Below are 16,932 nucleotides of genomic sequence, written 5' to 3' on the forward strand. Positions count from 1 at the left end.
GCTCATTTGATGTGTTGTTGTCCGTTTGGTCTACGTCCACACACACTTCAGCTCCAGTTACTTTCTCATCTGATCTGCGCTGGGCATGCCTGGCCAAGGCTGCTGCCTGCGGTCTGATTCTGTTTCAGTGTGTTTACATGCAGAGGTTGCGGCGTTTGCAGAGACAGCGGGAGGGTTTTTTTTCCCCCCTCTGTTTCTCGCGCTCACATGTGTCTCCACTCACAGAGGCTGCAGCAGCAGCCAGGGAGAGGCACTGCCAGGAATGAGTCAGGAGAATGCCTGACATGTGCTCGAGCAGCACACACATACACACACCGGCTGAACCCAGGGCCTGGGGCTGAGCCTGCTGTCTGCATGCTAGTGGGATGAGTTCGCTTTGGGTCAACTCAGAAGGAGACAGACTAACCATCTTGATGGCATTTGATAAGGTTTGAGTGTGAGGGAGTGAGTGTGTGTGTGTGTGTGTGTACACTTACCAGCCCAGTGGTGGGGTGATCTGTCCTGCTCCTCCAGGAGAGAGAGAGTAGAAGTTTGGAATATCTGGACCAGTGTGATGCCTGGGCATACCTAACCAAACAAACAAAAACAAATTAAAACAGAACTAAATCACACTTTTGTGAAAAAACGTGCAATTGTACAGTGTTTAAAAACTGACTATATCAACAATATAATCAGAAAAGCATTGAGACAATTCATCACAAAAATGGTCATACTGGCCCCTAGGTCCAAGATCATGTCATTTTGCAGGTCTAGATATGGACGCTGACACTCTGTGTCCAAGTTACTTTCCTCTGGTCTGTTTTTGCTTTTTTACACAGTGCACTGTGTAAGCAGATGATTGGCTAATTAAGAGCTGCTATGTAGTGAAGTGATTTATGCTGCAAATGACCATCACTGAGCACACACACACCAAGGTCAAGAGTGCATGTTCAGTCCATGGAGGAAAAGAGAAACAAAAATACAGGGTCTGAAATGGATAAACAAATCTGTCCTATGTGGCATCCCTGTGTGACTGCTGTCTCAACACACACACCCACAAAGGACCAGATTAACAGCACACTTAAACTCCAAAACACATCATAAGCCCATGAAAAGAGGCAAGAGAAAGAGAAACAGAGACAGAGAAACAGATGAAGAAAGAATTGGACAGGGAGACAGACAGGGAGACAGACAGGGAGACAGACAGGGAGACAGACAGGGAGACAGACAGGGAGACAGATGCCTGCTGTAGACTGAGTGATAACAGAGGTCTTTTACATTTATTGCATGTTACATTGTAAGATATGCTGCAAATGAAGTCTTGCTCAATTTTTTGGCAGACTGTGCAACTTCAGTTATGATGCAGGTTAGATGATGGGATTTTCTGGCGACAGACCTGCAAAACAAATAAATTTACAATATCCTGCTGCATCTTTTTTTGGGTTGAAAAATAAAGCCACACAATTAAAAAAAACCTCTTGGCATAATGTTTTACCCAAAAAAGCATGCATTAAACGGAGAAGAGGGAGAGTTTGGAGCTGTTCATGTCACACAAGGGCACTGATTTTAACTCAAAAATGAAAATTCTTTTGTGATTTGTGAATTTTCTTTGTGTGACAGCATCTTGTGACATAAATCATACAGTGTAAACAATTTAAGACCGTGCTCTCATCAGAATTCACACTAAGCTTCAAGTGTCTCAATGAGAGTCAGACACTGCTATGTAGAAGCCTTGTATCTACACTCTGGCCATTTTATGAGAAACACCTACCATATAGGTTTACAGTTTCTAACTTCCTACACAGGGCTACCACAGGGTCACCACGGGACCCCAGAAGACCACGGCTATATCACAGCAGTTGCACTGACATGATTACGGCATGGCGCTGATATAAGTCTACTCTTCACAGCAGCATGATGAGGTTTCGAAAAACACCTCAGTATTAAAATTTTAAAAAGGGGGGGACAAGAACGCCACCACAACGTCTCACAGATGACCGTAAAAGAGCAGCAGAGCAGAGGGATTCTGTAACTCTGTTGAGGATATTAATAGCTCAACAGACCTCCACCATATCACCACATCCTCCCCATCCCTCTCCCTCCTTCTTCCCTCTCACTCTCTTTTCAAGTTGCCGCAGAGACGAGCGTCAGCCGGAAGGAGCACATATGGAGTTGTGCTCATGTGCAGGACTGTCTGCCAAACGCACACCCCCACACAAACCCCCCACCCCTCAGCCCCCCAGCCGCTGTGAGCCACCCCATCCCCCCTGAACTCCGTCTGCCCCCCCGCTGAGCTGGAAGAGAAAACAAAGCTGGGACTGTACACATCCCACTGCAGCGTGCTGCTCTGAGATCAGTACTGAGCCACGACACCCCAATTATAATTAAACCCAGTTAGTTCAAATAAAACCCAGCTGATCAGCAAGATAGAAAACTGGGAGCCAACAAGCTGCACAGCAGTGGTGAGAATAAACAGGTGTGGTAAGTTAAATAAACATATCAGAATTAATCTTTATAAAGTATTTATTTACTGTATCAGGTATTTAAATAAGGCATGTGTAATTTGGAAAACACTCTTGTATTAACTATTATTATTAAATATGTTCTTAATTAGAATTGCAGGGAATGTGGGGACAAGAGCAGCTGAACAATCAAAAATGGATGAGGGATGGGCGCTTTGACTAATTTTGATATTCGAGTATGCACAAGAGGTAAACAAAAGAAAACATGAAGGAAAAGATGAAAAACGTCCAAAAAAAAAAAGAAAAAAAAAAAAGCACTTCAGCTTACACTTTTAGTAACAGCACTGGTGCAGAGAGACTTGAAAGAAATCAGTGGCACAAAAATTAGCAGCAAACAGAGGAACACACTGTTGTGCCTGCATAAGGAACCACAGAAACCCACAAATGTGAGTATTTTCTCCACTAAAAATTATGACAACCACTGTATTATATTATGTTGTTTTAATGTTTTATGGTTATTTTCCTCATAATAAGCATAAAATAATAAAGCTAATAGTATGCTACTGTCTCGGGAGCTAAATTGCCCATTAAACCTTAAATAGTGACTTCAGCTTCATGAAGAATTAGGAGTGGGTGATAATAAATAATTGTCATATCTCACTTCTTTAAAGGCATGCAATGCCCTAAATGTAACTAAAGCCCAGCAATGAGGTTGCTGAACTTTACCCTCCTCTGCGGTCACTCCAGATTGGCAAGGTTACCTACAGACCACTGCTAGTAGCCTGTTAATGAAGTAATGCTCTTTAGTTCCCATTTTGTAGGGGAAGATTTCAACCACTACCCTTTGTAAATCAATTCCAAAGGGTAACATGACCCTTGAAAACAAGAGGTAGGGGTAAAAAAATAAGAAATGGGATTGGGCTGGAGTCTGCCTCTTCAGGTATGAGCTAAAACTGCAGCTAAACCTGGTAGAACACTGGACGCTAATGAGGACTCACTATCTTCCACAAGGTCTTTTACCCCTTGGTGGGCGATGTGCCAACGTGTTAGTTTGTCAGAGAAATAGGTTTCCGTTATTAAGACGTCCTTGAGGACATGTTCTTGGCAACGTGTGGACATTCAGGCTGTCCTGCTCTGGAGAAGCAAAGTATAGCTACCTACGCGCGAGTAAAACAGTAATGTTTTAAGTTCTCTAAATGCATGAAAGGGGCATTTGATTGACCTCTGGTCTATTTATTCTTTCCATCTTCCTGTGGTGAAGCAGAATGAACACCCAGTGATTTCAGGTAGGGTGACCATATCTTTGTTTTCAATAAAAGGGGACCCTATGGGCAGGACGGTAGCACAAGGCAGACTAAAGCAAATCAAAATCTCAAACATTTTAGGCAATGTTAGAAATCCTAGCTGGGCACGCATTTTAGGTCCCCAGAAGAGGACGTCCTGGAAGAAGAGGATGCATGGTCACCCAATTTCAATATTTGAACACACACACACACACACACACACACCCACACACACACACACCCACCCACACACCTCGAACAGTAAACCTGTGCATGTCCCCAGTATAGATTCTCATGTTAGCTACATGCAATAAACATGATAAACCTTCAGTGTTTTCATGTTTACTCATAATATAAAATATTTTCATGTTGGGATATTTGAACACGGTTCCTTTCAAAGTATAGATATTTGATTAGTGACAATGTTTACAATGCCCATCCCTAGTGTGCATACCGTGTTTTGAGTTGATGTCCTGCGGGTGGTGTCCGGAGTGTGGTCCTGGGGCGAAGTGCTCGTCACTATAGGTGATCAGGGGTGTGAGGGGGTGAACTGCATGAGACGGCTGCACCACGGGAACCTTATTTGACTGCAGGACACAAAGAGACAGAGGAGGACATGTTAGAATGCAATATTGTTGGTACTAATGCAAGACTAAATCAGCAAAATTTACAAGGTTCTTGTTTGACGCCTTCTTGGTTAAAAACACCAACAAACTCAAACATGGAGCATGGTGCCGGACCTGGGGCTGTCAAGTGAAGCAGATTCAACCAAGATAGGGTTCCTGATCAAGTTCCAAGTTTACAACCCAATAAATGGAACTGCAGTTATCTTATTTTTATGACAGTGGTCAAAATGCTCTTTAGTCTCTGGTTTACATACTTTGACTGAATAATCCAGATGCACATGCGGCTTTGCAAAAATCTTGCTTTGATAGACAGGCCGTGTGTGATTGGTGAGAGTCTCAAAAACTAGTCACACTATTGTAGAATGTTCAGTCCTCATTCACAGTGTTCTAGAAACCTCTGCTCCCATTCATGCTGTCCTAGAATGTCCTCCTCACTGTTCTAGAAAGTTCGGCTGCTTTCATTCACACTGTTGTAGAATGTTCTGTCTTCTCACACTGTTGTACAATGTTCTTCCCCATTCATACTGTTCTATAAAGTTCTTTTGACTCACCCTGTTCTAAAATGTTCTACCCCACCGTTCTAGTAGGTTCCCCCCTCCATTCATATTGTTGTAAAATGTTCTGCTCCCTTTCACTGTTGTAGCATGTTCTGCCCCATTCATACTGTTTTGGAATGTTCTGCCTTCACTGACACTGTTCTTGTATTTTATTTCTCTTGTATTTTATTGTTCTAGAATGATCTTTCTACCCCCCCCCTTTCTAGTAGGTTCCCCCCCAAATTCCATTCACATTGTTCTGGAATGTTCTGCCTTCATTCCCACTATTCTAGAAAGCTCTGCCTTCATTCCCACTATTCTAGAAAGCTCTGTCCTCGTTCCCACTATTCTAGAAAGCTCTGTCCTCGTTTCCTCTATTCTAGAAAGCTCTGTCCTCGTTCCCACTATTCTAGAAAGCTCTGTCCTCGTTCCCACTATTCTAGAAAGCTCTGTCCTCGTTTCCTCTATTCTAGAAAGCTCTGTCCTCGTTCCCACTATTCTAGAAAGCTCTGTCCTCGTTCCCTCTATTCTAGAAAGCTCTGCTCCCATTCATGCAGTCATAGAATGCTCTTCTCCATTCTCACCTTCACTCTAGAAGGTTCTTCCCTGCATTCACACACACATAGCAAAGAGCATTCTCCCATTCACACTGTTCTAGAGTGTCCTCCTGATTCACAAAAGTTCCTTTTGTTTATTAGTTTTTTTTTCTAAACATTATAAAGCTGCTACCAACATTAAGTGTTGTTTTTTTCTTGGCTTGGTTACCTCACATGCTGTGACACAACAGACCTTCCTTATGCACTGATCATTTCTGCTGTCACATTAAAACCTTGTAACTCCATCTTTTTACACCATTTTAAAACACCGGCCGCTCTTTACACTGTGACCATTTCAGGATGAATGGGCCAATACAAATGACTTTGAAAACCTTTATTACATTAAATTTAAGAATGTTTTTTCCATTTCCTCCTCAAACAGGTCTGAGAAAGCCAGTACAAAAGGCCAAGAAGGTGATTATTTCACATTCTGCATCTTACACAAATAAAGACGCATCACGCACGCCAAAATATTCTACTGCAGTACTTTTGGGGCAGAGGGACAGAGGGAGGGAGAGATGAGGGAGGGAGGGAGGAAAGGGGGGCGATGTAGGGAGAGATGGAGGGAGGGAGAGATAGAGGGAGGGAGCGCCACAGGGCAGAGGCAGAGCAGAGGTCTTGGGGCTGGAGATCAAAGGGAATCATTAGCCGGTGAATAAGGGAGTTCATTACAGAGTCCCGGCCGTCTGCGGTGGAACTAAGCAGGGTTAATCACGTCAGCAGCGGCCTCAACACACACACACACACACACACACACACACACACACACACACACACACACACACACACACACACACACACACACACACACACACGAGAGCTGACTCACAAAGCAACAGCCTCAACACTAAACAGCACACGCTTGTATACACCCACACATACGCACAGGAACCCCTGCATCATTACTGGGTGTATATATTACCATAATTTACCATTATCTTTTAACAACTCCAAAAAGGTGGCTCCATTTCATCATAAAAAAATTGGAGAAAGCACAGAAGATTATAAAATAAAACTCAGATTGAACCCTTATGTGTCACTACTAGTCAGTCTGCTGTATTTCAATTCATGTGCACAGGTGTACTTTCTTGAAGGTTATATATTTTATATATAATATCAAAAACTTGCTGTAATATCAAAAAAGCTGCTGTTTTATGCTGTCTCACTTTCATGACAAACTGACCAGCAGAAATGGTCCAAAACCACTTAGAACAGTTACATTAATTTAGAAGAAGTTAAGGATGCTTTTTTCTTCTCCTGTAAGGTTACTTATTTTAGGCATACAATATTTTCCTCTAACAGTGATAATATATTAATTACAGTGCCATAAAAAGGAAATATGTTTGCCTTCCTTCCACCATGACACACAATAAAATTAGACTAAATCAGGATGTGTCACTTTTTCATTTTAATAGAAGTGCAACTGTACCGTTTCCGAGCCAGTGAATTATCCAGCCCTTTTTTCATGCAGGGCCGGACAAGCCCACAATGCCCGTGTGGTCCTGGAGGTAGGGCTGGGCTGAAATGAGTAGTTTGTTCTAATTTGTGAGCAGGGCTTGACATTCCCGACCTGCTAATTGGGCCGAGAAGCAGAGAAGGAGGTGGAAGGTACCATTACTGCTTCATGAGATGGTCTGGTTTAAAGCCGTAGGGCGGGGGAGAGGGTGTGTGTGGGAGTTTCTCATGGCTGGCACAGCACTGCCCCACAGAGCACTGTGATATTGTTCCAGCACAGCAGTGGAGGGAGGGGAGAGGAGAAGAAGGATGGAAGAAAAGGAGACTTCATAAAGGAAAGCCTGAAACACTGACATTGCCAATGATGAATGAAGGCCAGCAGGAGGTCAATTAGCAGCAGTTTGCAAATGACATCATTTCTGACCCCCACTCAGTTTCATTCACAGTTAGCCATTTAGCAGCCTTGGGGAAGTTTTCTTTTAGGAATTTCTGGAATATGTTGGTATACATGCTTCTAAAGCAGAGGCTTGGTCCAGTGATCCAAGCCTTACGGGAATTAATAGATTCAACTTTTACTTTCACTAAAAATGACAGTTTAAGCCAAATTTGTCCCGTTTCCAAGGCACGATTGGCCTCTATAGTTTTGCATTGGCTGATATTGATAAAAACCAATGGAAGCTTATACTTTACAATTTAGCATCACGCAAACCTGTAGTGTAGCTTGTATTTCAATTTAAGGGTAGGCCCAGAATGGGTGAGGGGGGTTGGGGGGAAAGTTAATGAAACCCAGTAACTGCTATTGGGAGGCAGAGGAGACCACCAACTAGCCAACTTAGTTATTGTTAAATAATTAGAAAAATATCTGCATATTAACTTTAATCGTTCTACCTCAGATTAACATTTTAAATGATTTAAACTTTATCACAAAACATGATGGGTTACCTCACATTTAACAGGCTAAAGCATACCACAAGGGGGCCATTTCTATCATCACATCTTTCATTCTTATTTGTGTGTTTTCAAACTGCTTAATAATTGTCTGGTTTATTTATTCTTCACTTTCATAGAGGTTACACTTGTTAAATGCTGTACACATAAATTTCCCAGTGTACCATTTGTTGTGCCATTGTGTAACACCAATAAATCCATGAAAAACAACCCATTGTTTATTCACACTGTATTCTGTAGTGTAAGTGATGCTTAGGATGAAGACACAGATTTAATAACTACGTTCATTGAGAAATAATTGGTTTACCCCAAACACCACGCAGCTTAACATTTGCATTGAGATACATCACAATGCGAATGCTACTGTACTAAATACTATGTTCAAGATAACAATGGCACCATTGATGGTGTACCAATTTAAATTATTTAGCGTATTAAATGTGGTTTGAGACACAGCAGCAGAATGCACCAAAAATCTCTCTGCACATCCTGGCATTCTAACGTTCTGTCAAGAGTGTGAACCATAACACGAGTTTGGTCAAAAGCTGTCAGTCTTATTTAGATTGGCCATTGGCCAATTTCAAATGACAACTGGCCATTTTCATCCATAAAGACCTTGCATATTGTAATATTTTCACTGGCATCAACTGTTTGTTTATTTTCTGTATTGTTTTTTTTTTTTTGGATCAGAAACCAGGGGTGCCTGGCTTCCAAGTGAGAAGGCCTACGCTATTCCCCCCAAACAGTATAAGCATTCACCCAGTTAAGTAACCTCAAACAGACTTGCTTATGCAGTTTCTGACATGGTATGACACACTGTCATCTATAAAAATTGATATAGTATAGAAGTATATATAGAAAGTAAGCAAGCTTATTGGCTGCTGTTGTAACTGACGCAACATGCGTTTGGTTATATTAGCCTAACAGCTCCAGAAGCAAATTCTTAGACAACAATTTCTCTGGATCAAACACATCTGGAATAAGCAGAAGCTTGGGCATCTCTCAAACTATCACTTTAAGGAACCTGTAACACAAATGAAAGCTAATAAAGTAACAGTTCAAAATAATACAGAAAAGTTGGAACACAAAGCACTTCAGCCTGTTCTCCAATACCTGTGTGAGCAGGAAAGAGTGTGTGTGTGTGTGTGTGTGTGTGTGTGGTTTAGTCAGTCTCTGATGAAGGTCAGAGGTCAGAGCTAATCTAGGTGGAGGAGTAGCTTTAATGGGCCTTATCCTAGCTAAGGAAACCTAATCGCTGCCCAGCGTCTCCTAATAATGTGTGACCTGGGGCCTGTAGCCACGGAGACAGGGCCTAACTAGAGGCCTAGACGATAGCATCCGTGCCTTTTCCTTCATTTTACGCCTTTCAGCTCCTATTGGTTTCTCCTGTGGGAGAAAGATAAGAAGAAGGCGGATTTTCCTTTAAGCCCCCAGTCTCTGTCTCGGAATGGGGCGAAGAAGAGTAAGAAGAGGAGTAGTGGAAGAGAAGAGAATGGGGATGGAGGCAGAAGGTGGTGGTGGGGGGGGGGGGGGGGGGGGGGGGGCATCATCAAAACTGCATATTAAAATGAGCCAATATCTGTCGCTTAGCCAGTCACAGTCACTCACACACACACACACACACCCAAACAAACAAACAAAGCTATGCACTTCTTATAAAGCCACTACAGGACTGTTGACATCTGGCACCCAATAAGAGTGAAAAGCTTTACGCTTTGCGTTACCACCATACTGGATCTGGAGCTCCTTTGTGTCACAGGCACAGCTGTCAAAGCACATTTCGATTTAATAAACTAGCAGCACCATGTGGCACCTGACGCTAAAATTCCTGTAGGGAACCCCCACAATAATGCGACACACATTGCACGTTGCACTGATAAACAGGTCTGACAGATTAATATTTTTATATCGCAATCACAATTTAAAAAAATAATTTTCAAATTGCCAGAGCTGCAATTTGTGCTGTAGCCTACGTTATCAATGGCAATGTCTTCAATTTTAAATGTGGAAATCTGAAAGAGGCCCGGAGGTGAGTTAGACCAATCAGAAGCAGTCAAACCCCCTTGTGTTGTACACCACATACGCACAACTAACTTGCAATGTGCCACAATACACTGGATACAATAACAGCTTTAAGCTTTAAAAAAAAAGGGATGTGCTGGTCTTTATGCCAAAAAAGTCCTCATTTTATAGCAAATGACCATAATTTTAATTGAAATTTCAATGTTGTTTAAATAAAACACAACTTTGCCCAAACGGTCCAGCCTTAATAATAAAGCCAATGAACTCATGCTTCCAGAGTACTGATGCTCCAACTAGTACATATTACAAAGCTAACATGTTTTGACACTTCATCTAATTCTCTTAAAAATAACACCAAATATTGTAAATATTAACCAGACAGAATTTTTTGTGTATACTGAACTATTCTTTCAAAAGCATCCCAACTGGATCCAAAGGACTGGGACTGAAGCTGATCCAGTCAGATTTAATAGCCTGATTCAGTTCAGATTCCTTTTTTTGGACTCTTACGCTGCTGACATGAAGAGGCATTAATGCCTTCGCAAACGAAATGTGATCGGATTTAATGACACAAACATGATAATTTCACATCAAAACTGTTTCTGCTTTGTGAAAAAGTAAACAAAAGGGCAAATTGTGTTCATGTGCAAAAATTACGCTCTTCAAAAAAACAGGTGTTTCTGAGTAGGCTGATTTTCATGTATGACAAGTGGAAGAAATAGAGAATTTCACTGCTTCAATCAGGAACTGGAACTCTGTTTAAGTATATTTTGGACAACTCAGTTTGAGCTACTCTGGGAAACGAAGCACCACACGCGATTAAGCAGAGGTCGAACTGCCAATATCAGACAACCGACTACTTGAATGAGCTCATGGTGCCTGCAAAAGATTACAAAAATTGGACAGAGCACAAATTAAATTGTTGCGTATGTGCTGTCCCAAAAATTACGTTAGGTGTACAAAGTAACAGGCCTATACTGAAGATCAAAGTACTCAATCGGCTAATACCAATAATCAATATTGTTGTGCAACAACAATGCCAGTATACTGTTATAGTCAATATATGTCACCCAGCGCTACATATGCACATACAACCGGTGTCTTGATGGACATCAAGCCTTGAAATATTGCCTTCTTTCTCTGTAACAGGAGCCCTAGCCTGAAGTATCAATGAAATAAAAAACCCTCCAAAATACAGTCTTTCTGGACAGTCTGATTCTCAAAGCCACAGTCTTTAATAAAGCAGAGTTTGGCGCTTCCATTCTCACTTTTTCATATGGAAAGCCAGGAGCCGCTGGGGTAATCCAGCAGAGTGCAGCTCTGATCTTTCCAGGTGGTTTCAGGAGGAAAGTTCTGGCTCCATCACGCTCACATTAGACTAAAAACACTTTTACGATCCGGCCCAGGAAGCGGTTGCACAAGCCCATCTGACCACAGGAAGCGGTCCGGTCGGCGTCATGGCAACTCATCCCGAGATTCCTAGCAGGCCAGACGTTTTTACAGACTGGGTGGCAGGGCGGAGGACGGCCATATTGGAGGTCCCGCTCCCTCCCTGTCTTTTTTTTGTGAGGAGAAATAATAGGCTTAAGGCTTTTCTATTCATATTTGGGGGATGGAGGGTGGTGGGGAGGGGTGTAGGAGGCGCGGATTGGAAAGAAGCGATTCCATTTGGAATTTTATAACCAGCCTTGGCTGGGGCCGCTTCATAAGAAGCCTCAGATGTGGGTTTAAGAGAAATTTCATTGTGCGGAACTTGAGCTGGCCAAAGGCCTACAGAAACGAGAGAGAGAACGAGAGAGACAGCGAGAGAGAGAGAGGTGTACAAGAGAAGTGGAGAAAATGAGTTACAAAAAGAAAGGTAAGAGAGAAAAAGAATGAGAAGCAAATGGAACCAGTGAGAGAAGGAGAAGGTCTGAAAGAGAGAAGGAGAAAAAGAAGAGAAGAGAGAGATGTGAGACAGACAGACAGACAGACAGACAGACAGACAGACAGACAGACAGACAGACAGACAGAGAGAGAGAGAGAGAGAGAGAGAGAGAGAGAGAGAGAGAGAGAGAGAGAGAGAGAGAGAGAGAGAGAGGGAAAAGAAGGAGAGGCTAGAAGTAGGACACTAAGAGAGAGAAAAAAAGGAAAAAGTAGAGAAGAAAGAACAAGGCAAAGAGAGGGAGAGAGAAAAAGAGAGAGCAAGCAGGCAAGAGTCTAACTGAAATGAAGACGTATGTAAATATATTTACACACATACAGTATGGAGAGGTAAAACAGGCTGGCCAGCATTTGCTTCCTCTCATTTCCAGACTCAATTATCTCGTTCCAGAAGCTTTGACAGTCGCCACAGAGACGCTCTCTGTGCGCTTCTCCTGACACGTTCCCTCGCGCTACCAGGCCTTTTGTGCTCCTCTCAATTATCAGACTTCTGCGGCGTGGAGGGAGAAAAGAGGAAGCGGGACTTTTATAATAATCGCTTCCCACTTCTGTAATTTATATGCAATGAGGACTCCTCACGCCCCCGGCTACAGTCGAGCGCGAGCGTGCGAGTGTGTGAAACGGTGTGCTGCGTTTCACAAACAGTCGGGGAGATGGGAACCTAAGTGTTGACAACAGATTCCCATGCTGCTAAATGTGTGTGACTGCCCTCGTAAACTGTCCTCACACTGATCCCAATGCTCCTGAACCCTGCCTGCCCCTTCCTAAACCCAGACAGACTGAGAGACCAATGCGTTGAACACTCCAGAGACAAAGTAGACAAAATCGAAGGAAAACAGGACATGGGCCGATGAGAGTAATGGACTGATCTATGCTCCGGCCAAATAGCACTTTTTATAGCTCCTGTTAGACAAGCTTTACAGAATGTTGGAAAAAATCTCATTCAACCCAATCATAAATTATAGCATACGAATGACTGCACTGTTAAATCAAGGTGTTTTTATTGTGAAATCGAGCTAATGTCAGCATGAAAGCAAACTAAGCCAATATAATTTTCAAGCTGCATAGTTTAGATGAGCTACAAACAACATAGTCCAGCTACATAATGTGGCAACTGTAAGTGCCACTTTATACAGCAACTCAAATACTGTAGTGGATTTTATGGCAACTACCACATTACTTCAATGCTACAGAGCACTGAAAAATTCACCATCACTCAACACCCAAGTAATAAACTATTCAATGTCTACATTAGTCCTTATAGACATAAAGCAACAGGCATGTTTGTTCCAAAACCTTCACTTCCGATCGGCTGTCTAACATTCTGGAAGCATGCAATTAAAGTCAGGCCTTTTTTAATTAAGGGTGGGATCAGAGGACATCTTACGACACCATATTATCACGATATGTTGCCTGTAATGATATCACGATACTGCGATTCTATGATACTCAATATATTGCAAGACAATCCTCTGCACCGGGGTGCACAACTCCGGTCCTGGGGTCAAAGTTCACAGTTTCCCAGCTCAAACATACCCACTTATACTTATAGCTTTTGGTAGCTAATGTTCCCCCTTAGATAAAGGCAGCAGATCCAGGGGTCCATGGACACAGGGAATTATAGTAAACTGAGACGCTGGTGCTGTCGTCCCGCTGCTCGCATGCGGTCCTTCTGGTTCTCTCCTTTTAGTTAAGCTGTCATAGTCAGATCTGCTGGAGTCGTTAGCCACACTCTGTAAATGTTTACATTCCCTGTTTATGTACAAACGGATAGATTAAAACTAATTCCATTTACCTGTTTTCTTTCTGAGTATACAATCACCCATATGTCCAGCTGGACACTGAAGGACGACTGACTGCCGAGCCCTCCTACTACCCACTTCAGACCAGCTGCCCACGCCCCAGCTACCACCACCTACCTTGGATGAGCTGCCCACCCTACACTGATGTTCTCATAGACTCCTAGTTATTCCTAATACCAATATTACTGCTGTTAATATTAGTAATATAATCACTTGTTGGTAGTTTGACCAGAGGAGGATGGGTCCCCCCTGGTGAGCCTGGTTCCTCCCAAGGTTTCTTCCTCAGTTCTGAGGGAGTTTTTCCTTGCCACTGTTGCCCCTGGCTTGCCCACCGGGGGGTTTCTGTACATTCTTACAGTCCTGTTGAAACTTTTTCTTTTCTGAAATTCTGTAAAGCTGCTTTGTGACAACATCCGTTGTAAGTCGCTTTGGATAAAAGCGTCTGCTAAATGTAATGTAATGTAATCCGTTGTAAAAAGCGTTATACAAATAAATTTGATTTGATTTGATTTATCCTGGCAATTAACAGATAAATGTAATCAGGTGTGCTGGAGCAGGTAAATCACCAAATTAAGCTGGAGTTGTGAACCCCTGCTCTACATCATGATGTGTAAGTGTAGGAAATTAAACACTCCTAAATAGACAAAGAGTAGAAATTATGTATTTTAGTCAGTTTCACAGAATTTGACAACCAATCTGAAACAATGTACAACACAGCACATAGCTTAGCTTCATGCCTCTTTAATACGCACACTGACTATGCACAAACCATGACAAGTGTCACTGTTCCAATGTAAAATAGACATAAACTGCCAGAAAGCAGAGCGGTTCTGGGGTTAAAATGTCTAAAGGTAGAACACAACTGTTCCTCACTAAGATCTTTTCTAACTGTGTGGGTGAAGGTTCTTGCAAATACACCCTGCGATAAACTTTCTGGTAATTCTGGTAGCCCTCGGGGACATAACAGGAGGCTTTGCTTTAAAAACTGTATTAACTGCAGGCTGTAAAATTTCATCTTATTCTTCACTGCAATTTTACCCTATCTATTTGATTATCGCCATAGCGCCACCATGTGGAGCCATGCATTAGTGAATGCAGTAAATCAAAATGATGGAGAGGCTAATTAGAGTGTTTACAGCGCATACATGTTTCAATAAATAAATCGATTGGAGCAAGTGTATTGATAATGTATTGCGTATTGCATAAGAAAGTGATGACATATCACCATATTGATATATCAATTGATATTCTTAATTAGCCTCCATTTTGTTGTACCCAATGAATATACATTGAAGCAGCTCATTTCTGACTTAGGCCACACCCACGTTCAGTTCATAATTTAAACGAAGGTATAGAAAAAAAAGCACTGCTTAGAAATTGGTAACAAAATCAAAGTATCGGTACTGCTATGGAAAAATGTATAACAACATCCAGCTGTAGTTCAATGTAAAGTTCCACGCTGAACGACATTTTGCAAAACTTGTCGACAGCTGCTAAGACAAAATGCATTTTTGGGCAGAGCAAGGACCGGTCAACTGATCAAAGCTGATATTTCAACCAAGGTCCCATCACTTACAATAGATTTGGCATCATATATTTGCAAGATAAGGGAAAATGCCAACAGCAAAGCTCAACATGGAGATAGTACAAAACAACGAAGTACAAAAGACAGTGATTGCCCTTCAGTAGCTGAACGTGGAGATAATTCAGTGTTCGAGCTACAGATTTCAGATTATTTAGCAGCTCAAACAAAAGGATGTTAAAGGCCGAAAGCAAAAAACACACCCAGCCTTGCATGCAGACCAGAGCCAGGCCAGGTGTTCCTACTCATATCAGCAGGAATGCATGACCTTTACACAACAAAAGGTGAACACATCCACATTCACACACCCAATTCTACTGTCCTGGTGCCTTCAAAAGAGTGCCCATCCTACCAAATAAAGCTGCAGAGAGCTGCTCCACTCGTCCGGGACAGAATCGAGAAGGGAGAAGCTTAAATAAATAACCAATTACCATACTGGAATAAGAGCAAGGCCCCGCGGTCTTCACTGGAGTGTTGAAAATGGAATGTGTTATTGGCAGGATGGCCTTTTGGCCGAGGGGCTTAATGTAACCAAACCCAATTAATGGAGAAGAAAGGAAGACTAGCAGCACATGCCACGTGCCCAGGGTGACGAGCGAGAGAGAGAGAGAGAGAGAGAGAGAGAGAGAGAGAGAGAGAGAGAGAGAGAGAGAGAGAGAGAGAGAGAGAGAGAGAGAGCAATATGAATGCCAGAAAGCCTGGAGGGTGAAAAAATACATTCACATAAATGAAGGGCCTCTCAGTCGCTCTTCTCTCAGAGTAGTTTGTCTTTTTCACCGTCTGCCCTTGACGGACAAACATGAACTGACTGTCCTCAGATGACCAGGTGGCCCAGGGTGCCACCCATTTAAACCCCCCCCCCCCCCCCTTTTTCATTGCCTTTTCTGTCATTTTTTCTGTCTGTGTTAATATAAAAACATTACAAATTGACCAGATAGGCACAGTTGGGATTAAACTCCTGGTCTCTCCCCATTACCTCAACAGATGTCACATGACTAACCCACGCACTCCGACAGGCGCTTACCCTAAAGCAAACATGCTGATACATCTCCCTGGCAGGGGACCAAAAAAGAAACACATGAAAACACTGCTACAGAGATGATGTTCTTGTCAATATAAAGCTTAACTACAATGCTAACCACTTCAAAATGTAAAGGCTGGTCTATAAGATTAAACAAGTTTAAATCACAGTGGGCATCAATCACTTCACCATGTTTGAGGGAGGTCAGGACAAAATGGGCCAAATCATTTTGGGTAAGGCATGCAGAGGTGTTAGGAGGGCACTTAAAGGTTAGGGGGTCTGCTGTGTTTGTTGAATTGAGATTAAGATGATGAAACTGTGGGTTAATCTGACTGTTTCCTCCAGTGGCTACTGGCTCACAATGAGTAATGTAAAAGGCTGGTGTCTACAGTCATGGTACAGTATCTTGGTGACAGTGTTAATATGAACAGAGACAAACTGAGCTCTAAGGGATTTTCTAAATGAAATGAGACACCATGCTCCCAAAGGCACAGTGCAATATGTTGTGATGAAGCAGGGAAATACAGGGATACGCATTTACACTAGTGTGTCAACACAAGTGATAAACCAAATGTGAACTGGAAGAAACCATTCTAAATTAGGAGAGAATTTTAGAACTGTGTGAACTATGAGAACAGGTTCTCTATAACTGAATTTGGAGAGCAATCTACAACAGCGTGAACTGGGAGAAATTCTA

General features: G+C 42.4%; 1 protein-coding gene across 6 annotated transcripts in view; it reads right to left on the minus strand.

Annotated features, from left to right (window-relative positions):
- Window positions 1-16,932, minus strand: part of lef1 (lymphoid enhancer-binding factor 1) — a 63,335-nt gene that overhangs the window by 22,887 nt on the left and 23,516 nt on the right. For all 6 annotated transcript variants that reach the window (XM_017701419.2, XM_017701418.2, XM_017701417.2 and 3 more), the window contains exons 4-5: window positions 4,179-4,311; window positions 477-567 (exon numbers count right to left, since the gene is read on the minus strand). In XM_017701419.2, coding sequence (XP_017556908.1) covers window positions 477-567; window positions 4,179-4,311 — 224 coding nt within the window. The remainder of the gene's footprint in view (window positions 1-476; window positions 568-4,178; window positions 4,312-16,932) is intronic.

This window comes from Pygocentrus nattereri, chromosome 5 (assembly GCF_015220715.1).
Source record: "Pygocentrus nattereri isolate fPygNat1 chromosome 5, fPygNat1.pri, whole genome shotgun sequence".
NCBI classification, from domain to species: Eukaryota; Metazoa; Chordata; class Actinopteri; order Characiformes; family Serrasalmidae; genus Pygocentrus; species Pygocentrus nattereri.